Source organism: Kogia breviceps, chromosome 10 (genome assembly GCF_026419965.1).
Source record: "Kogia breviceps isolate mKogBre1 chromosome 10, mKogBre1 haplotype 1, whole genome shotgun sequence".
In the NCBI taxonomy this organism is placed as follows: domain Eukaryota; kingdom Metazoa; phylum Chordata; class Mammalia; order Artiodactyla; family Physeteridae; genus Kogia; species Kogia breviceps.
In genome coordinates this window covers 32,406,965-32,425,159 of record NC_081319.1, presented here as the reverse complement: position 1 = coordinate 32,425,159, position 18,195 = coordinate 32,406,965, and the positions used below count along the sequence as shown (strand labels likewise).

At 46.1% G+C, this 18,195-nt stretch overlaps 1 protein-coding gene across 1 annotated transcript in view; it reads right to left on the bottom strand.

Moving 5' to 3' along the window:
• IL17RD (interleukin 17 receptor D) overlaps nt 1-1,909 on the bottom strand; it is a 70,077-nt gene extending 68,168 nt beyond the window's left edge. The window contains exon 1 of the mRNA XM_059077830.2: nt 1,726-1,909. Coding sequence (XP_058933813.1) covers nt 1,726-1,851 — 126 coding nt within the window. The 5' untranslated portion in view covers nt 1,852-1,909. The remainder of the gene's footprint in view (nt 1-1,725) is intronic.
• Nucleotides 1,910-18,195: the final 16,286 nt, after the last annotated feature.

Sequence of the window (18,195 nt, the reverse complement as noted above, 5' to 3'; positions counted from 1 at the left end):
TCTGTGGCCAGGCTACACCCACAGCATTAAAACTTCACAAGATCTGTGCACTGACACGTGAAGCCACCTGGGCAATTGCAGAAACACAGCCAATTGGGCTGATCCACCTAGGCTGTCTTATGAAAATTCAGAATAAAATATCTGTGATGCTGTTATTCAAAAGCCAACACACTGGTTTAGATCCAGAAAATTTAGGATTGGTAAGTCAACATGGGAAAGCCTTAAGGAAAACTTTTTGATCTAAAAACTGAGGAAAACTTGGTATCTATTGAAAAAAAAAAAAAAACAAGAAGAGTGGTATTTTTACTAAAATGGGTCAGAGCAAGAAAATGTGATGTTTTACTTAAATCAGTAGGTTACATTCACTATGGGGTTGGTGAGAGGGTGGGTTACAGCTGTCTATAGCACAGATATTGGGTTTGAAGACATTTCAGCTACTTGGTTCACACCTCGTTTTCTGCACTGTTTCTCTGAATGCGGGGCAAGTGAGCTGGAGGCACCAGCCTGTGCCCCTAAAGGGGTACCAGGTTCTAGGCCTCGACTGCTTAAGGTCATTCAGAGCACCCCACAAGAGGTGGGTGGATGCTGTTTTAAGAGAACTACCCCATACCCACCCCTCAGAGCAGTAGTGCTAGGGAAACTAGGAAATCCCATTTACTCCTGTTTTCCAGGTGAAGAAATTGAGGCTCATGGCTGCCCAGGAGAAGAGCCAAGGTCATGTTCCATGGCTGCCTGAGTGCAAAGCCGGTGTCCCCTCCACAAGGCTGAAGGCCGTGAGTGCCCTGACACCAGGCTGGCCCTGACTTGGGTGCGAGGGGTGCTGGGCAGATGGACGCAGTCTCCAGGTCCTCCGGCCGCCCAAGCCCAGGAGCCCTGATGGAAACTCGGGACGGCAGCGCCCCCGTGCACACCCCCCTCCCCATGTCCCACCGCCCAGATGGCATCGAAGAAGCGCTGGGTTAGGGGCAGAGGGCTCCAAGCACAGGACAAAGTCGGTGCATCCCTCCAGTCTCGTCCCAGGCACCTGCCCGAGGGGACAAGCTCATTCCTCCCTTTGGCCACGAAAAATATCCTCAACTCAAGCTGGATGGCGGTGGAGGTGGGGGGGGGGGTCATCCGTGAGACCGTTCGAAGGACTGGATACGGGAGCAAAATTTACCATCAAGTCTGAGGTGGGGGTGAAAGTGGGGTAAGACGGCCCGGCCCAGAAGGAACAAAGCGGCCCGAAAGAGGGGGGGCGCACCCCTCCCCAGCACTCAGGGTCCCCTGCCTGGCAATCCTGGGCTTTTGCAGAGCTGTGGACCGGAGGTCCGGAAGATCCCCACTCCTGCTCCAAAGCGCCCCCCATGCGAACAGCTCGGGGGATCCCAGCCCGGGGCCCTGTGCCCTGAGGGGGAGGAGGTCCCGGGCCTGGAACAAAGGGTGGGGCGCCCCCCTCCTGCCCCACGCCGGGCGCCCCTCTCGCCCGCCCTCCTGGAGCCGGACCTCGGTCGGTGGCCGCGCCTCATTAGCAACACAAAGCCGGGGTCGGGCGGCCTCTTTCAACCCAGCCAAGGCAGGCAGACGAGCGCCCCAGGAGGGAGGCAGGAGAGCGGGAGCGGGGGGATCCCAGCCCCACCGCGCACTCTGCGGAGAGCAGGCGAGTCGAGGCGGGCGCCACTGCCCGCGAGCACCTGTGCCCCCGCGCTTTGGGGGACAGCAAGAAACTCACTGTCCTCTCCTTACCCTCCAGCCACAGGTGTCGGCGCCTCGCGTTCTGCTGGAGCCGCCTGCGGCCACTGCCAGCTGGGAGCCGTTGAGGCAGGCGTTGACTGTGAAGAAGACAGAGCAGAGCTGCAGCCACGGGGCCATGGCCGTGCGCTCACCCAGCCCGGCCCTACTCTGCTCCCCGGCCGCCCGCCGCTGGCCAGCCCGGAGTGGGCGGTGGCGCTGGCGGCCGCGGCAGAGCTGGCGGCACTACCGAGCATGCGCTGCGGGCCCTCGCCACGCCCCTTCTCTCCGGGGCCCGCCCCTAGCCTCGACCCTCAGGTTTTGGCCCCGCCCCCTAAGTCTGGCCCTTCCTCTTGGCCCCGCCCCGACCTCTAAGCCACGCCCGCACAGCCCATCTCCGAATGACGTTGAGAAGCCGGCAGCTGCAGTTTTTTCCCCTCACCTGAGGTCTTTTTTTTTTTTTAATCCAAGGATTTTTCCACGTAATGCCTGCTCCCTGCAAAACTCGGAAAAACAAAAAAATGACAATAATAGCTAAAATAATAATTTACAAGCGCCTACTATTTGCCAGTCCTCTTCTTGAATCCTCTCAAACACACCTGAAAGTATCAGTAGTATTGTTATCCCAGTTTTCAGCGCAGAAAAGCTAGGGTAATGTGGTGGTTAGAGAAATCCTGGCTGGGACCTCGGACAAATGACTTGCTCTCTCCCCATTATTGTTCCCTCCCCCTGTAAACTGGAATAACAGAGTAAGTGTCTTAGTCTGCAGAGGATTCTATTGGTTAACACATAATAAGCATTCAACAAGTGCTACAATCTACTGTTAACTGACTTGCATAAAGTCACACAGCTGGCACCTGCCAGATCTGAGATTCAAATCCAGATTGGCAAAAACAATACTCTTAACCACTACACTTGTCAAACTTACTCTTGTGAAGTGGGTAGTACCTCTGTTTGGAAAAGGAAGCTAAGGCTGGGTGAAGTGAAGTAGCCAAGATCATCCAACTTCGCCACAAGCCCCTTCCCCCTTTGACTTGTCTCTGTGCTCTTGAATCCCACCTCTTCACCCTTCTCCATTGCCTTATCCCTCATCTATGCCACCACCTCCTCCTCCACAACAGCTTCCAAAGGGCTTTTCTTGCTTGCACTTTTGTCCCAAATACAATGCATTTCTCCACCTTGGATCCAGAGTGATCTCCAAAAAGGTGTCAGACCACTGCCTTCTCCAGATTAAAAATCTTCTTCAGTGGCTTTTATTCAATGGCCTTTAGAATAAAATCTGCACTGACCTCCTCCTCTCCCATGTTATCTCTTCCTACTCTGCCTTCACTACTTGGCTCCAACTACACTGATCTCCCCGCTCAACTTCAACTTGGTTTTCTTGTCTCAGTCAACCTTGAAGACTCTCACCTTTGCCAGTCCAACAGGGCAGCCTCCTCTACATGACTCTCTCCTTCCAGGGCCTAGAATCCCCTCCCTCTCCTGTCTGCCTGGCCTACATGTGGTGATAGACAGCTCAGCTGCTACTGAGTTCCTGTATTTTCCATTGTGGCTCTGCACACCCTACCCATACCTTGTACTTAAACTCTGCAGAGACAGAAGTGGCCCAAGCTTAGCAAGCTACCCTTGTGGAGACAGTAATGCTAGCAGAAGTCCTGGTGATTGGCTTCGGAACCAAGAGCAGAGCCAGCTTCCCTTGAACTACAGAAGACGGAAGTGGGAGACAGTAGTTGCCCAAACCCGTCCTCCCTTTCTCGCTGCCCGAGAAAGGGAGGACGGGTTCCCCAAACAACAACTGGTGGTCCAGTGGGTAAGACTCTGCACTCCCATTGCAGGGGGCCCGGGGTTCGATCCCTGGTCTGGGAACTAGATCCTGCCCGCATGCCGCAACTAAGAGCCCGCATGCCTCAGCTAAAAGATCCCGCACGTCACAACAAAGATCCCATGTGCCACAACTAAGACCTGGCGCAGCCAAAATAATAAAATAAATACAGAAATAAATATATTTTTTTAATCCACCAGAAGACCCTGGTGCTGAGATTTCCCGTTCATGTGCACCACTGGACAGGAAATGTTTTATTTTTTCATCTCATCACCAGGATATTCAGGAATTCAGGCAAACCCAGCATCACTGCTTTGGTCATCCAGAAGAACCAGGATCCACAGAAGGCTGCCTCCAGGGTAACCTTCTGAATAGACCTCACGCGGTACGTTGCTCCTGTGAGGAAGCTGTAGACCCCATGCTCTGCTTCCTTCCAGACCTCTGCCCATCCTCCCTGACTCCCCTCTGGGTCATTCCCAACCCCCACAGCCGGGAGCTGGGGATGTCAGGGGTTTGGCCATGAATGTCAGGAGTGCCAGGGGCTGAAATGAGGCCAGGACCACATGGGTGTTGGTGAAGCACCCGGGAAACCAGGAGATTACCTGCTCCTTAGGCTCTTTAATCTCTGTGACATTCCAGCCTAGACAGGTGCCATAATTTATTAACCAATCCCCTGCTAAGGGACTTCTATCTATAATCAGAGATTCAAAACTATCCTCACACATTTATCTTGATACACTTATTCAGCTGTTTTCTTAAGATACATTCCTAGAATCAGAACTGCTGGATTATGCACGTTTAAAATTGGCAAATTGCTCAACATCTCATTGCAGTCTTAATGGGCTTCTCTGGTTGGTAATGAGGTGGACCCATGCTCTCAGGTATTTAGAGGCCATGTGCATTTCTTCCTTTCTTTTGGAGTTGGACCCCAGAAAAAGGATCAGTATTTAGAGCTTATGATCGAGGGAGAGCCTTAAGGAGGGTACTAGGGAGAGGAGAGCGTTGCTTCTTGAGTTTCACTCACCTCACCAATCACCATATGATTGAGTGACTGGGGAAGGCAGAGCAAAGGCTCCTACATCCTTTCCAGTCTCCACACCCACCGACTTTTGAGTTCCCTCCTGCCCACAGCTCGCTGCCCAGTCTGGCAATTGACAGCCCCTGAAAACATGCTACAGAATTTAGAGAGCACCAACTTTTCTAAAGGAGTACAGAGGACACAAGAAAGAAAATGTCTAAGTGCCTACTCTAAAACATGGTTAGAATGACACCACTCAAGACCAAGGACTGAGAGGCCCTTCTGTTTGCCTTCTAGGGAGGCCACAAGCATGCATGTGGGGAGGGGGTGGGGGTGGGGTGGGAGAACCACATACATCAAAGGGAAAAATTTGGTCAGGAAATAGAGGCAATAAATTGGCATTTGGCAACATCCTCCCCATTCTGGTCTCTTCATTAATTCCTTTCCTCTCATCCCCTCTTTTTACTGTGACTCTTCAGAATATTTGTGAGGCTGCAGGAAGCGAACCTCTGTACTAGAAACTGAGATAAAATGAGGAGGCCAGGCTCCCACAAGACCTCCATGGTCTATCCTTCCTCTAGGCCACAGCAGAGCCAGCTTTATAGGTGCCCGGAGGATGAAGCCCTCCCCAAATACAACACGTAGTCTCACCCACCGCGGCTGGGGCTGTCTGTGGCCCAGTCACAATTTAAGCCACCCCTCATCATCCCTATCTGGTTCACCTCTCTGCCACCAGTGCCCTGCACTCTGCCTGACACACATCGGTGGGCAAGAAACTGTTGCTGTCTCCATCCCTCGTTGGAATGAAGCTGGGGATTAAACAGATTAAATCACCTTAAGCCGTTGATGAAATGCAAATATATTTCCCCAATTTACCTAGAACCTAAGCAGATAAGAAAAAAAATCCTTAACACGAGGATTGCATTTTGTTAGGAGTCAAATTAACCCCTGAAACATAAGAAAAGATAAAGTGATCATGGAAACATTTTGTATCCTGAATCATTTTCAGCTGAGAAGAACTAAAAACAATTTTAATGAACGGTGGTTAGAAGCCATGGGCCAAAATTCTAATTTAGTTTTGGTATTGTGATGTACACGTATTATGCACTAATCAAGACATTAAAGGTAAAGTGTGTCCTCCACCCCCATCTCCCAGCAGGCTGAGCGTGCAAGTTTCCCTGGGCTTTGGGGAGAGCAGTACGGGGAGAACTGATACCCTCCTGAGAGACCCGCCGATGTCAGTTCGGCCCCGGGCAGTCTTGGCTCGAACCGGGTAGTTGTCATCATCTCTACTTCACAGATGGGGAAGCCAAGACTCAGCCAGGAGTTCCCAGACTCATCTGATCCCCCAAACTCTGCCTGGGGCGCTGGCCCGCATCCTTCCGGAGCCGGCCTCGGCGCCGCCCAGACTGCCCAGAGGCCCAGGGCGGGGGCGGGCGGAAGACCCGGGGCGGCCGACCCAACCGAGCGCCCCGAAACCCCCGTACACGCACCCCAAAGTGCCGCGGCCATTACACGGAGTTCATTCGACCACTGCCACTTCCCGTTTCTTTTGAAGCGCGGGGAGCCCAGTCTCCACTGTAGCCGCCAGAGGGCGCACGTGGTCAAGGTTGGAGACGCCCAAACAATCCCGGACTGCGCCGCCGCGAGGACACACTTTAGGGCATAGCCCAGATGCAGGAGCAAATGCTCGCTGTGACCCAGAGCTGGTGCGAAGTTTGCGTGGAAGTAGAGTTCAGGAGGCGGTAAGAAAACAAGGTTAAATATGGGCTTTCAGTAACAGTGTAGCTTTGGGCAATTCAGTTAACCTCTCTGGATGGCACTTTTCTTGATGGCCACATGGGAATGACATGGATGCAGACCTCAGTGGGTTTTTGTAAATCTGAAGTAAGCAAATGGCTATGAGTTGTAAACCAGGACTTGATGGAGGCAGGCCCAGGGGCAGCTGGAATCCAGAGAGTAGGCAGGGGAGATGGCCTCCTCTTGTCTCCTTTCGGAACTCACACCCTGGTTTGGATATTCCTCACCGAGGAATAGTTTTTTTGAAGTTTTCTTCAGTTTCCTCCAAATGCCTTTTTAAAGTTTGTTTGAACTTTTCAAATACAATCAGCTTTTCCTGGCTCCTCTAAAAATCATTCTTAAGGAAATGGACATGCTATGTTGGCAGGTTAGGATTTAAACTGGGCCATCAGCATCCAAAAACAAAGATCCCAGACAGGTCACAGACGTCAAGAGAAAAGAGGCCCCACTGAGACACTCAAATGAAACATGGTCAATACACAACTTGGAGCAACCATGTCAACTCTCAGTCATTTTTTGGAGGGGGCAGGGGCTTTCACAGGTACGTTTGTTCATGCACCACGGCAGTGGGAGTGCTGCAAATCAACACGATGTCCCACATTCCCTCAACACAGCCAGAACAATGTCTTGTGCAAGGAAAGCTGGTTAATGATTACCATGAGCAGGTGTAGGACTGGAAGCTTTCAAGGTTTTGCTTCTTTTATCAGCACTCCTGAATTTATAAATGACAAAGCCCATCAATCCTATTCCTACCCAAATCTGGTAAACTTGGGTACAGTAGGGCTTCATGGGGATCCACACATTTTCAATAAGGCTTTGAAGCATCCTGGTACAGGACCAAGCTCAGGCAGCCTCAGCCCACTCCAACGACTCTGAAAGGTCACTGAGCACACAGGCACTCTTACCCATTTTATTTCTCCAATTATAGTACCTAGAATTGTTAGCTCTCCATTCACTTTCTTCCACCAGATTTGTTGGGGTTTTCTGTTTGTTTTCTCCAGGACCATCTTGAACCTAAATAATACGGCTTGTGACATATATGAATGCATAATCACAGTAACTTGCATTTACATAATCAACTGTTTATTTAGCAAGCATTTATTGAGTGCGTGCTGTATGCCAGGCACTGTGTAAGGCACTGGAAAAAAAACGTGCTCAAGGCCTTGAGGTCCCTGCTCTCCAGGAACTTATTGTCCAGGGCAGTGGCTCAAGCTTAGCAGAGCCCACTAAGCCTGGGGGCAGCCACTGCAGTTCCTTATCAGATTAAGGATCTGAGGTTCAGGAAGGCTCCCTGGTTGGCCCAGTGACATGCAGCTATCTGGAGACAATGCTGCATCATGAACTTAAGTCTTCCTCTCTCACATTTTGTTTCAAAGCCTGGGGGTATAAAGAGAAGCTGGAGAAAATAAAATGCAAAAGAAGGGTTCAGAAGAGACAGGAAGCTGTGCTAGAGTTCTTCAGAGAAACAGAACTAAGAGGATATACACACATACACACACATATATATATGGGGAGAGAGAGAGAGAGAGAGAGAGAGGAAGAGTGGGAGAGGGAGAGAGATTGATTGATATACTGCAGGAATTGGCTCACAAGGTTATGGAGGCCGAGAAGTCCCACATCCTGCCCTTTGCAAGCTGGAAAACCAGGAAAGCTGGTGATGTTATTGAGTCCAAGTCTGAAGGCCAGAGAATCGAGGCTGTGTAAGTCCCAATCTGAATCTGAAAGCCTGGGAACCAGGAGAGCCCTTGCCTGAGCGCAGGAGCTGTGACCTCAGCTCAGGCAGAGAGAGAATTCGCCCTTCCTTACCTTCCTGTTCTATCTGGACCCTGAACAGGTTGGCTGACGCCCATAAGCCCTGAGGAGGGCTATCTGCGGGTCTCAGTTCACCAGTTCCAATGCTGATTTCTTCTGGAAACACCCTCACTGACACAACCAGCAATCTGGGCCTCCTTTAGTCCAGTCAAGTTGACGTATGAAATAAGCCCTGCCCGCTGCTGCCCCTCGTGGCTCCCCCACCCCATTTACATTTTAGCAGGGACTAGCTCAGGGCAAGTACCCAGGAACTGGGGCTTCAAGGCACCTGGGGAAACAGGAGAGAAGAGGAGGAAGAGACACACTGTGCACCTTTTACAGTTGTTGGGAGCATCTTCTCTACTCCTCTGGAGTTAATCTCAGTGGAGGAAAATCCTCACAGCTGAATAACTTGCACACCTAGAAGCAGTGGAGGCCACCCTGTGTGTCAGTCTTATCCGGTGTGCCCTCCATGGCATGGGAGGCCCAACCAGCTCCCCCTTGCTTGTGAAAAAACACAGTGAGCCCTAATTCTGGTCTCTCTCCCAACCTACGGCCCTAGAGCAGGAAATTCTGTAGCAAAAGTTCACTAGAGATGGAGCAAGGAGTGACAGATTGCAAAAACAGCAACAGAGCAAGGCGTTGAGCCAAGTTCATGAGAAAGAGAAGTCAGCTTCACACCAGCAACAAAAACAAAAATGCACAGAGCTCCAGGAGGGCCCGCATGCACCCTCCTGGCCAGGCCGCGTCCCCCTCCCATGTGAGCCGTCCTGAGGATGCAGGTGAGACAGCTGCTGGCACCCCTGCCCCAGCAGGTGGAATCTGCTGCAGGTTAGGATAGGCTGGGTTTGCGGGGAAGAGGAGTGTGGGGTAGAATGGTTCACCATCCCTTCCCTGGAGAGGTCAGATGATGACTTCCACAGGCCTTCTCTAGTGTATGTGTGTATATGTATATATATGGAAACTTAAAATAATTTCTTTCTTTGTTGCTGGCTGCTGTTATGTAGTGTTTCACGGTGTTTCCCTGGGACTCTCCAGGCGGTCTCATTTACTGCCTTAGTTGTGCTTTCTGCTTTGTTCATGACTTCCAAACTGCTTTCCATAAAATTGAGCCATATATACACTGGCTACTCTTGACATAATTTGTACCTTTAAAAGTATGCATAATTTGTCAAAGGCCCATGTTGAGAATGGTGTGCAATGCCATAGACTGGATTCTTTTTTAAAAAACTGGCAACGTTTCAAGTGCAATTTTAAAAAAATATTTTATTATTTATTTATTTGGCTGTGCTGGGTCTTAGTTGCAGCATGTGGGATCTTTAGTTGCAGCATGCAGGATCTAGTTCTCTGACCAGGGATGGAACTCAGGGCCCCTGCATTAGGAGTGCGGGGTCTTACCCACTGAACCACCAGCGAAGGCCTTGTCCCTTCTCTTAAAAAATAAATTTTTAAATTTTAAAAACATTTTAGATTTACATAAAAATTGAGAAGATAGTACAGAGTTCCCATATACCTCACACCCAGTTTCCCCTTTTTTAACATCATATATTAGTATGATACATTTGCCACCATGAATGAACCAATATCGGTACATTATTATTAACTAAAGCTCATACTTTATTCAGATTTCTTTTGTTTTTATCTAATGTGACTTTTCTGTTCAAGGATCCCATCTAAACATCACATTACCTTACATCTAGTTTCATGTCCTCCTTAGACTCCTCTTGGCTGTGATAGTTTCTCAGACTTTCATCTCATTTTTATTTTATATACAAGTTGCTTAGGTTAACTTTACAGTTTAGTCTTTTCTTTTCTTTTTTTTGGCCAGGGGCGGGGGGCGGGGGGAGATGGGGGCGGGAAATGCAGAGTCAAACACTGGACTGCCAGGGAATTCCCCAGTTTAGTCTTTAAGTAACAGAATATTCAGTGGGACTGTGACTGAATTTAAAGAGTAATTAACATAGCAAGCAATGGATACAGTAACTGTTGGGACTGTGTGTGTCTTCATTTTGGGGAGGGCGTGAAGCCTTCTTCATTTCTTTTCTTATTTCTTTTTCTTTTTTCTTTTTTTTTTTTTAGCTGTGTTGTGTGGCATGTGGGCTCTTAGTTCCCCAACCAGGGATGGAACCCGTGTCCCCCCAGTGGAAGCACAGAATCTTAAACCACTGGACCGCCAGGGAAGTCCCACTTCTTCATTTCTAAGATAAAAAGCTCTATCTTGTTAGGTGGAATTATAGAGAGGTTTTGTTGTATGAGAGTTCAAATGTGTGTAAAATGGAGCATATGAAAGGTGAGTAGACAAAGAGGTAGACTCTGCCAGATATCAAATGACTGTCTCTCAAATCTAAAATTCATTCTTCATGACCTGATATGCAGGAATGGAGCTGGTTCAGTTATTTTCTTTTGTCAGCTGTCACCATGTTAAACTTTGCCAGTAGAGGGTGACAGAGAGATGCTGCAGGCTTTTCCTATCACTCAGCTCCTGCAGCATAGATGGCTTTTCCAGGTCCTGCTGTATAGACAGTACCAGATTCCCCAATACCAGATTCTAGCAGCTGGGCTCCTGCAGTGCCTAGCAGCCAGAAGCTCCATGGCCCAGCAGTCTACCCTGGCACCCCTTTTGGGCAGTTTCATAGCAGAATGCCTCCAGGGAGACACCTCCCCAAGAACAGTTTTCCTAGCACCATAATGGATGGATTTCTGGAAAGTTCTGACCACACAGCACCCACCATTCAGTGAGCCATAGCCGTGCCCTCTCCAACAGGTCTGGATCTCGGCTCTGGGAGGGAGGCTTTTCCTTGGGTTGTCTTTCTCAGCCCTAGGCAGTGGCTGTTCCTGTTACAGGCTCTTCCTGTATTCTTTAGAGTTCTTTCTACTTTTTAGTAGCCAATTTCTCATTTCTCCAGGCTCTTGTTATAGTTAATAAACTTTCCTTGTTCAAATTTCTGTGTGGTTTCTGTCTCCTATCTGGACCTAGACTAGTGTGCACATAAAATAGTTTCAGAATTGCTAACTCATTCCCTTGTGAGAGCCACAGAGAGAAACAAATTTAGTAACTAAACTATGATCTTTCTGTATAGTCATTTTCAACTTTAGTCTTATAGTAGCCAGTCAAAATATTGTTTTCCAGAGTTACTTATGTTAGGTCTTTTCTTCCCTACCTCCTCCTGTGTGGTTACATTATTTATGTGTAATACATTTAGATTCCTTACTGCTGGTGTTCTGTTTGGGGTTCTCTTCTCATCCTGGTTGATTTGAATGATTTATTTATTCTCAGAGTATATGAACAATTACCCTGGTTCCATAAAAGTGTACAGGTATACTCTAAGAAGTGTTGTGGTTCCATCTACCTGTTCCCATTCCCTCCTTCTTTCCATCCCATTCCCATCCACCCACCTTCTATAAGTATGCAGTCTTTTTAGATTCTGGTTTAACTTTCCTGGAATTATTTTGCCATTTGATAGATGGGGGCCTATAGATGAGTCTCAAGCCTTCCTAGAGGGCAAAGACAGTGTCATATTCCTCCTGTCCTTGCTTTGTTTGAAGGCTAAGGTGAGCCCATCCCAAAGCTCAATAAAAGGAAATATTTGCTGAAGCTGACCACTGAATGTCATGTTGGATGGCAAATTGGTCATTTCTATTAAAATGTATGAATTTCTAATTTCTACCACATTGCCATTCTACTTCCCAATATTTAACCTGGGGGGGGGGGAAACACACTTGTGCACAGGTAGATGTGTTTTGTTTCTATAACATTCTTTTTAATGGTAGAAAAACAAACCAGAAACAACCGTAATATCTACCAATAGAGACTTGGCTAAAAACATACAATGGGGGCTTCCCTGATGGTGCAGTGGTTAAGAATCTGCCTGCCAATTCAGGGGACACGGGTTCAAGCCCTGGTCCGGGAAAATCCCACATGCCGCGGAGCAACTAAGTTCGTGCACCACAACTACTGAGCCTGCACTCTAGAGACTGCGAGCCACGACTACTGAGCCCACATGCCACAACTACTGAAGCCTGCGCGCCTAGAGCCTGTGCTCCACAACAAGAGAAGCCACCACAGTGAGAAGCCCGCGCGCCACAACGAAGAGTAGTCCCTGCTCACTGCAACTAGAGAAAGCCTGTGCACAGCAATGAAGACCCAAAGCAGCCAAAAATAAATAAATAAAATAAATTAAAACAAAACATACAATGGGGATAGCCAACCTGGCACAGTATACAATGCAATAAGTTTGTTTGTTTTAACAAGGTAGAGCTATAAGAAGCTTAGAAAAAGCTCTAAGACATATTGATGAGGGAGGGGAGGAGCTAATTATAAAAAGATAAATATGTTAGAATACCATTTATGAAAACCAACAAATAAATAAAACAACACCACATATTTTATGTGGGTACATATATATGTGTAAAAATCCATAAGAAAAAGGTTTGGAAGCAAGTATATCAAACTGAAAAAGTGATTTCATTTGGCAGGGGCTGGGGTGGAGGAGACTGCAGATTTGGGGACAGGATTTCAAAAGAAACTTTGATTTGTATTGTGTTCACTTTTTCAATATTAATGTGTTCGTGTGTTATTTGTATAATTAAAACAAACAAACAAAACACTGACTACATTAACTAAATCTCAACACCCTTGAAAAGGGACTATAACCTATTGTGGAAACAGGTGACACAGTAGGTCAGTATCTGCCCTCCTATAGAAAATTCTGGAAAATGACAAGGAGCCCCTACCTCTCTCTCTCCCATAAAATGTAAATCCTTTTCTAAAAGTTGCCTCCCACTAAGGCTTCCTGTCTGCTAATAAAAGCAAGTAATGTAAGTAATGCAATAACTTAGAACCTAGATGCAGAGTGAACACCATATACCCACCACCTGTATCCTACAGTTAACATTTGACTAGTCCTGCTCTATCACATTAGGTCACTGAAATGTAAAACCCCAGTTTACATTGTTGCTTTGATTCTTTTCTTTGCTGAGCTGTAGGATGGATATTTGACCCGAGGAAAGCAACTAATAGCTAAGGACAGAGTCCAGGTATCCCAAGGCCTTTGCTTTCTATTTCAACCATTTGATGACTGAGGTGAGAAAGGAGACAACATTCCCACATCAAGGTTGTTAAATAACTAAAGATAAAGAGTGTACAAAATACCTTTAAGTTTGTATTTATTTTCCTCTGGGGAAAAATAAAAAAATAAAACTAGAGTCTCAGCCTCATTACATTAAAGGAAAAATGATTAAGATGATAATGAGCTAGAAAGTTGACTAAGCCACTAATCAAAGACAGAGACACAGATACAATTAGTGTTTTGGGCAAGTTGCTCTGAGGATTCTTGGCTAATCCTGAGACTTCCAGAGGCTTCGCATGGGGAGCCCCATCTCAGCCGGGACACAAAAAGGCACTTCCTGCTACTGTTCTCTGTTTTTTTGTGTGTGTAGTTTGAGTTAAGACCGTGCAAAATAAACAATGGAATTTTGCCCAGGCATCACATTCCCTTCTGGGAGGAAATTACTACACTGGTGTTTCAGCTCCTCTGTTTTGGAGTATATTTTCTGGTATTTTAATTTTTAAATCCCCTAGCCCTTCTCCTGCCTTTTAGGAAAATTACTTGTGTTTTCTAACTTAATAGACTCAAATCTATACCTTTTGAAAGTCTCTCTTTGACTTAGGAAGTTTGTACAAATAGCAAAGAAATCTGGCCGAGTGAGATTCAACTTCCCCCATCGAATGCACATCATCTGTGCACCTGGAATTGTGATTCTTTTATACAGAGAGAAAAGCACGTTATAAAGCAGCATGCGTGGTGTGATTCTACTTGTCCAAAGTGCATGTTATTCATGTGGAGAATGTCTGGAAGGAGAGGAGTATCACGGGGTGGTGGGATTACTGGCGATTAATTTCTTCTTTTTACTTTCCTGTATTGTTTACATTTTAAATATTGAGAATATATTATTTTCATAATAAAAAGGACATTTTCATTTTGAGGCAACAAAAATGGGGGGTAAGCAATAAAATAACTGGAATAGAAGAAAATGCAAGCAGGAACAATGGGATGCAACAGAACTGAGGTTAGCACTCAAAATCCTCTCAGCCTCAATTGCTATCCTGTTCCATATCCATCCCCTGCCAGACCATCATCCCTTCTGGCCTGCACCCCTCCTCCAGAAGCTTCCTGCCTGATCCTCCTGTCTACCTGCCTTTTAATAATCCATTCTCTATAGAACAGCCAGAGTCATTTACTTAAAGTGAAGATCTGACCTGTAGTTCCCCCCAACTTAAAAACTGCAGAGGCCTCCAGTTGCATTAGATAAAAACCCAATCTCATCCTAACCTCAAGGCCCCGCCTGTTCTGGCCTTTGTCCCTTTTCCTTTTGCTCACTTTGCTGATAGTTCCTGGGGCACTCTTTCCTGCCTCAGGGCCTTTGCACTTGTTTGTCCCTAGCTGAGTTAACTCTTCCCTAAGCTCCTCACATGGTCAACCCTGCTCCTCAGAGTCTCCAGGAGTGGGGGCCAGGAATCTGCATTTTGAATACGTATTTTACATGATTCTCATGCACACTCATGTTTGAGAATCCCCATTCTAAAGCACTGGCTTTTGATGAGCATTCAAGGGGCAGGGAGTGCAAGAACAAACTTCTGACAGATACCTTGAGTACAGCGATGCTCCCTCAGCCCCTTGCGAGGCCACGTGGATCCTCTGGACCAAGATATTCCTCAAGAGAGACCTAGGTGTGTTGGCTCGCAGAAGGATGGGACTTTAGTACCTCAAAGTACCTCCACCTAAAGCTATTATGGCCAGAATTTTAGCTAGGAAAATTCTGCGGTGGTGACTATTATTTATTCATCTATTAGTAAATTAAACATGAAGTATCTACAACAAATTCATTTAAGGTGGGTTTGGAGACCGAGCCAGGAAGAGTTCTGAAGCAAGTACATTCAGACACCTGCCTCAGACATTCACCTGAGAACTAGCTCACTCTGGAGCCCCCATGGAGGACAAAGCCTTGGAAGGTACTGGAAAAATGACACAAATGTGCTCTGAGCTTACACTTAGGGCAAGCTCCTGTGCCAGGCGTGGTATGTAGTGGTGGCAGGGGGACACCACAAGAAGATGTACCCAGGTCTGCCCAGCCCAGCCCACCCACAAGGGCTTGCGGCCCCTTGGAGGAGCTTACCTTGGTGCAAAGTGGTTAGGGTAGTTTTGTTTTTTATTGTTTTCAAGGAATTCACCTAGTCCTACCCGGTGGGCACAAAGAGAAGTCAGAACTTTACAAGCAGGATGTGGCAGGAAAACCAATGGAGTTGTTACTTTTTTGTTGGCCTCTCCTCTCTGTGCTCCCTTTCGGGAACTCCCTTCCTCACTCCCTGTGGTTCTAGGGGGCTGCTAGTCAACGTGTCCCTGTCTCCCCCTGGACCTCCTTGCCAGACTTGGAGGGGCAGGCTCTCTTCCACTGGGCTTGCTAACCTGGCCCAAGATGAGCCTTGTGCTGTCCAGTTCCATCAGGCCCACCCAGCAGAGAATGCCTGGGCAGTGAAGAGAAAGAGAGAGTCCTAATGACGTCATACAAGCCTCTAGATGCAGACAGACCTGAAGCTGGATCCACTCCTAGTCTTCCCACCATAGGTGCTAATCAATCCCCTTATTGTTTCAATTAGTTTGAGCTCAGTCTCTTCTCTTGCAACAGAAAGACGCCTGACTCACGCACAGGCCTTTGTTTCTTTCATTGTTGTTCCAAGTCTCGAATAAAAAATGTGCTCTTGGTAGAAAATTGTCTTTGTTATGTAATAGTGAAGGCCAGTCTCGGAATGTAGATGGGCCATGTTACAACCCTACAGGGTGGGTGCTTCTATGAACACCAGGCCAGGCACAACCCTCCCATTCACAGCTCTCGGAAGCTGTTCTCCTGTGGAGAAGTGTCATGGCTCTTAACGCCCAAACGCTCTGCCCTCATACGCTGTGAATCTACACTGATGCCTCCGACTCTAACCTAATACCACAGAACTCATTCCAGCCTTCCTCCTTTCCATACTTATAACTCCCTTCCCAACAGTGAGAAACCCAGCTCCCACTGTCCTCAACATACTTACTTGCTTAAACCTATGATGCATAGAAAATAGTTTCAGAATTGCTAATCCATACAACAACAAAAAGCAAGTGTACTAACTAGAGTTCAATATTTGTTTATAATTAGTTATCATTAGTCTGAGGGGATATAGTCAGAACACAGTGTGCATAAGTTACCCCTTCCCCACTTCAGTATGTTTATGTTATTCATCTGAAATAACATTATTTGTTGTTTCTGCTTATGTTCAAATTTAAGGGACTCTGATCAACAATAAAAAATTGTTGATTTTAATTTTTGAGTATGTGAAACATGAATACAGTTCTAAGAGTCAAACCACACATAATGGTGCACTCGGGCAAGTCTAACTCCTGCTCCCGTCCCTTCCACCCCGCTCTTATGCTCCCATCCCCTCCAGCCATCCCTACTCTGAAGGTAACCAATCTCATTTCCTGGTTTATCCTTCCTGAGTTTCTCTTTTCAAAAATGAGTAGATACATCTGTGGTTTTTTATTTCTTCTTCTTTTCACACTATAGACACTTTAGCATTTTTCTTTGTTCACTTAATAATATGTATCCTGAACATCACTTCTTAACAGTTCATAGAGATAGTTGATCTGTTTTACAGCTGCATAATATTCCACTGTGTACAGTATTATGGTTTACTCAACCACTCTCCTATGTGTGGGCATTTAGGTTGCTTCCAATATTTTGCAATTACAAATAGTGCTTCAGTGAATAATCTTATGCATAAGGATTTTTGTGTTGTTGGAAATGTGTCTTGAGAGTAAATCCCTAGAAGTTGCATTGCCGAGTCAAATGTTAAACATATATGTAATTTTCTTAGATGTTGTTCAATTTCCCTTTATATGAGTTCTAGTAATTTGCATACCTTCCAGCAAAATATGAATGTGCCTATTTCCCATAGCCTTGCCAACAGAATGCTGTGTCAAACTTTAAATTTTTTGCTAATCTGACAAGGAAGAAATGTTATCTCAGTGCAGTTTTAAAAAAATTTTCTATTTAGTAACAAAACTTTGGTGTATAATTCCATGAGCTTTAACATATGTATAGACTGTTTAACCACAGTCAAGAGATAGAACATTTCCATGACTGCCCCAAATTCCCTCATGCTGCCCCTTTTTAGTCAAACGCTCTCCCCACCCACAAATTCTAGCCATCACTAATCTGTTCTCCATCCCTCTAGTTGTGACTTGTCCTCATATCATAAATATGTCTTGTCATAAATAGAGTCACAGAGCACATAACCTTTTGAGAGCTACTTTCACTCTGCATGATGTCTTTGAGATTCATCCATGACATTCTGTGCACCAATAGTTTGTTTCTTTTTACTGCCCAGTAGCATCCTTTTGTATGGATGCACCACAGTTTGCTTACCTATTTACTCATTGAAAGATCTGGATAGTTTTTGCTGATTATGAATAAAACTTCTATAAATATCTCTGTACAGTATTTTAGGTAAATACTTAGAAGTGGGATAGCTGAGTCATATGGTAAACATATATGTTTAACTTTACAAAAAACTGAAACCATAAAACTCCTAGAAGAAACATAGGTGGTAAGCTCCTTGACACTGGTCTTGATGATGATTTTTTGGATTTGACACCAAAAGCAAAAGCAACAAAAGCAAACATAAACAAGAGAGAATACAAGTAAAAAGCTTCTGCACAGCAAAGGAAACTCTCAACAAAATGAAAAGGCCACCTACTGAATGGGAGAAAATATTTGTAAATCATATATCTGATAAGGGGTTAATATTCAAAATATATAAAGAACTCATACAACTCAATAGCAAAAAAATAAACAATGTGATTAAAAAATGGGCAGAGGAACTGAATAGACATTTTTCCAAAGAAGACATACAGATAGCCACAAGTACCCATCGGGGAAATGTAAATTAAAACCACTGTGACATACCACCTCACACCTGTGAGAATGACTAGTATCAAAAAGACAAGCAATGACAAGT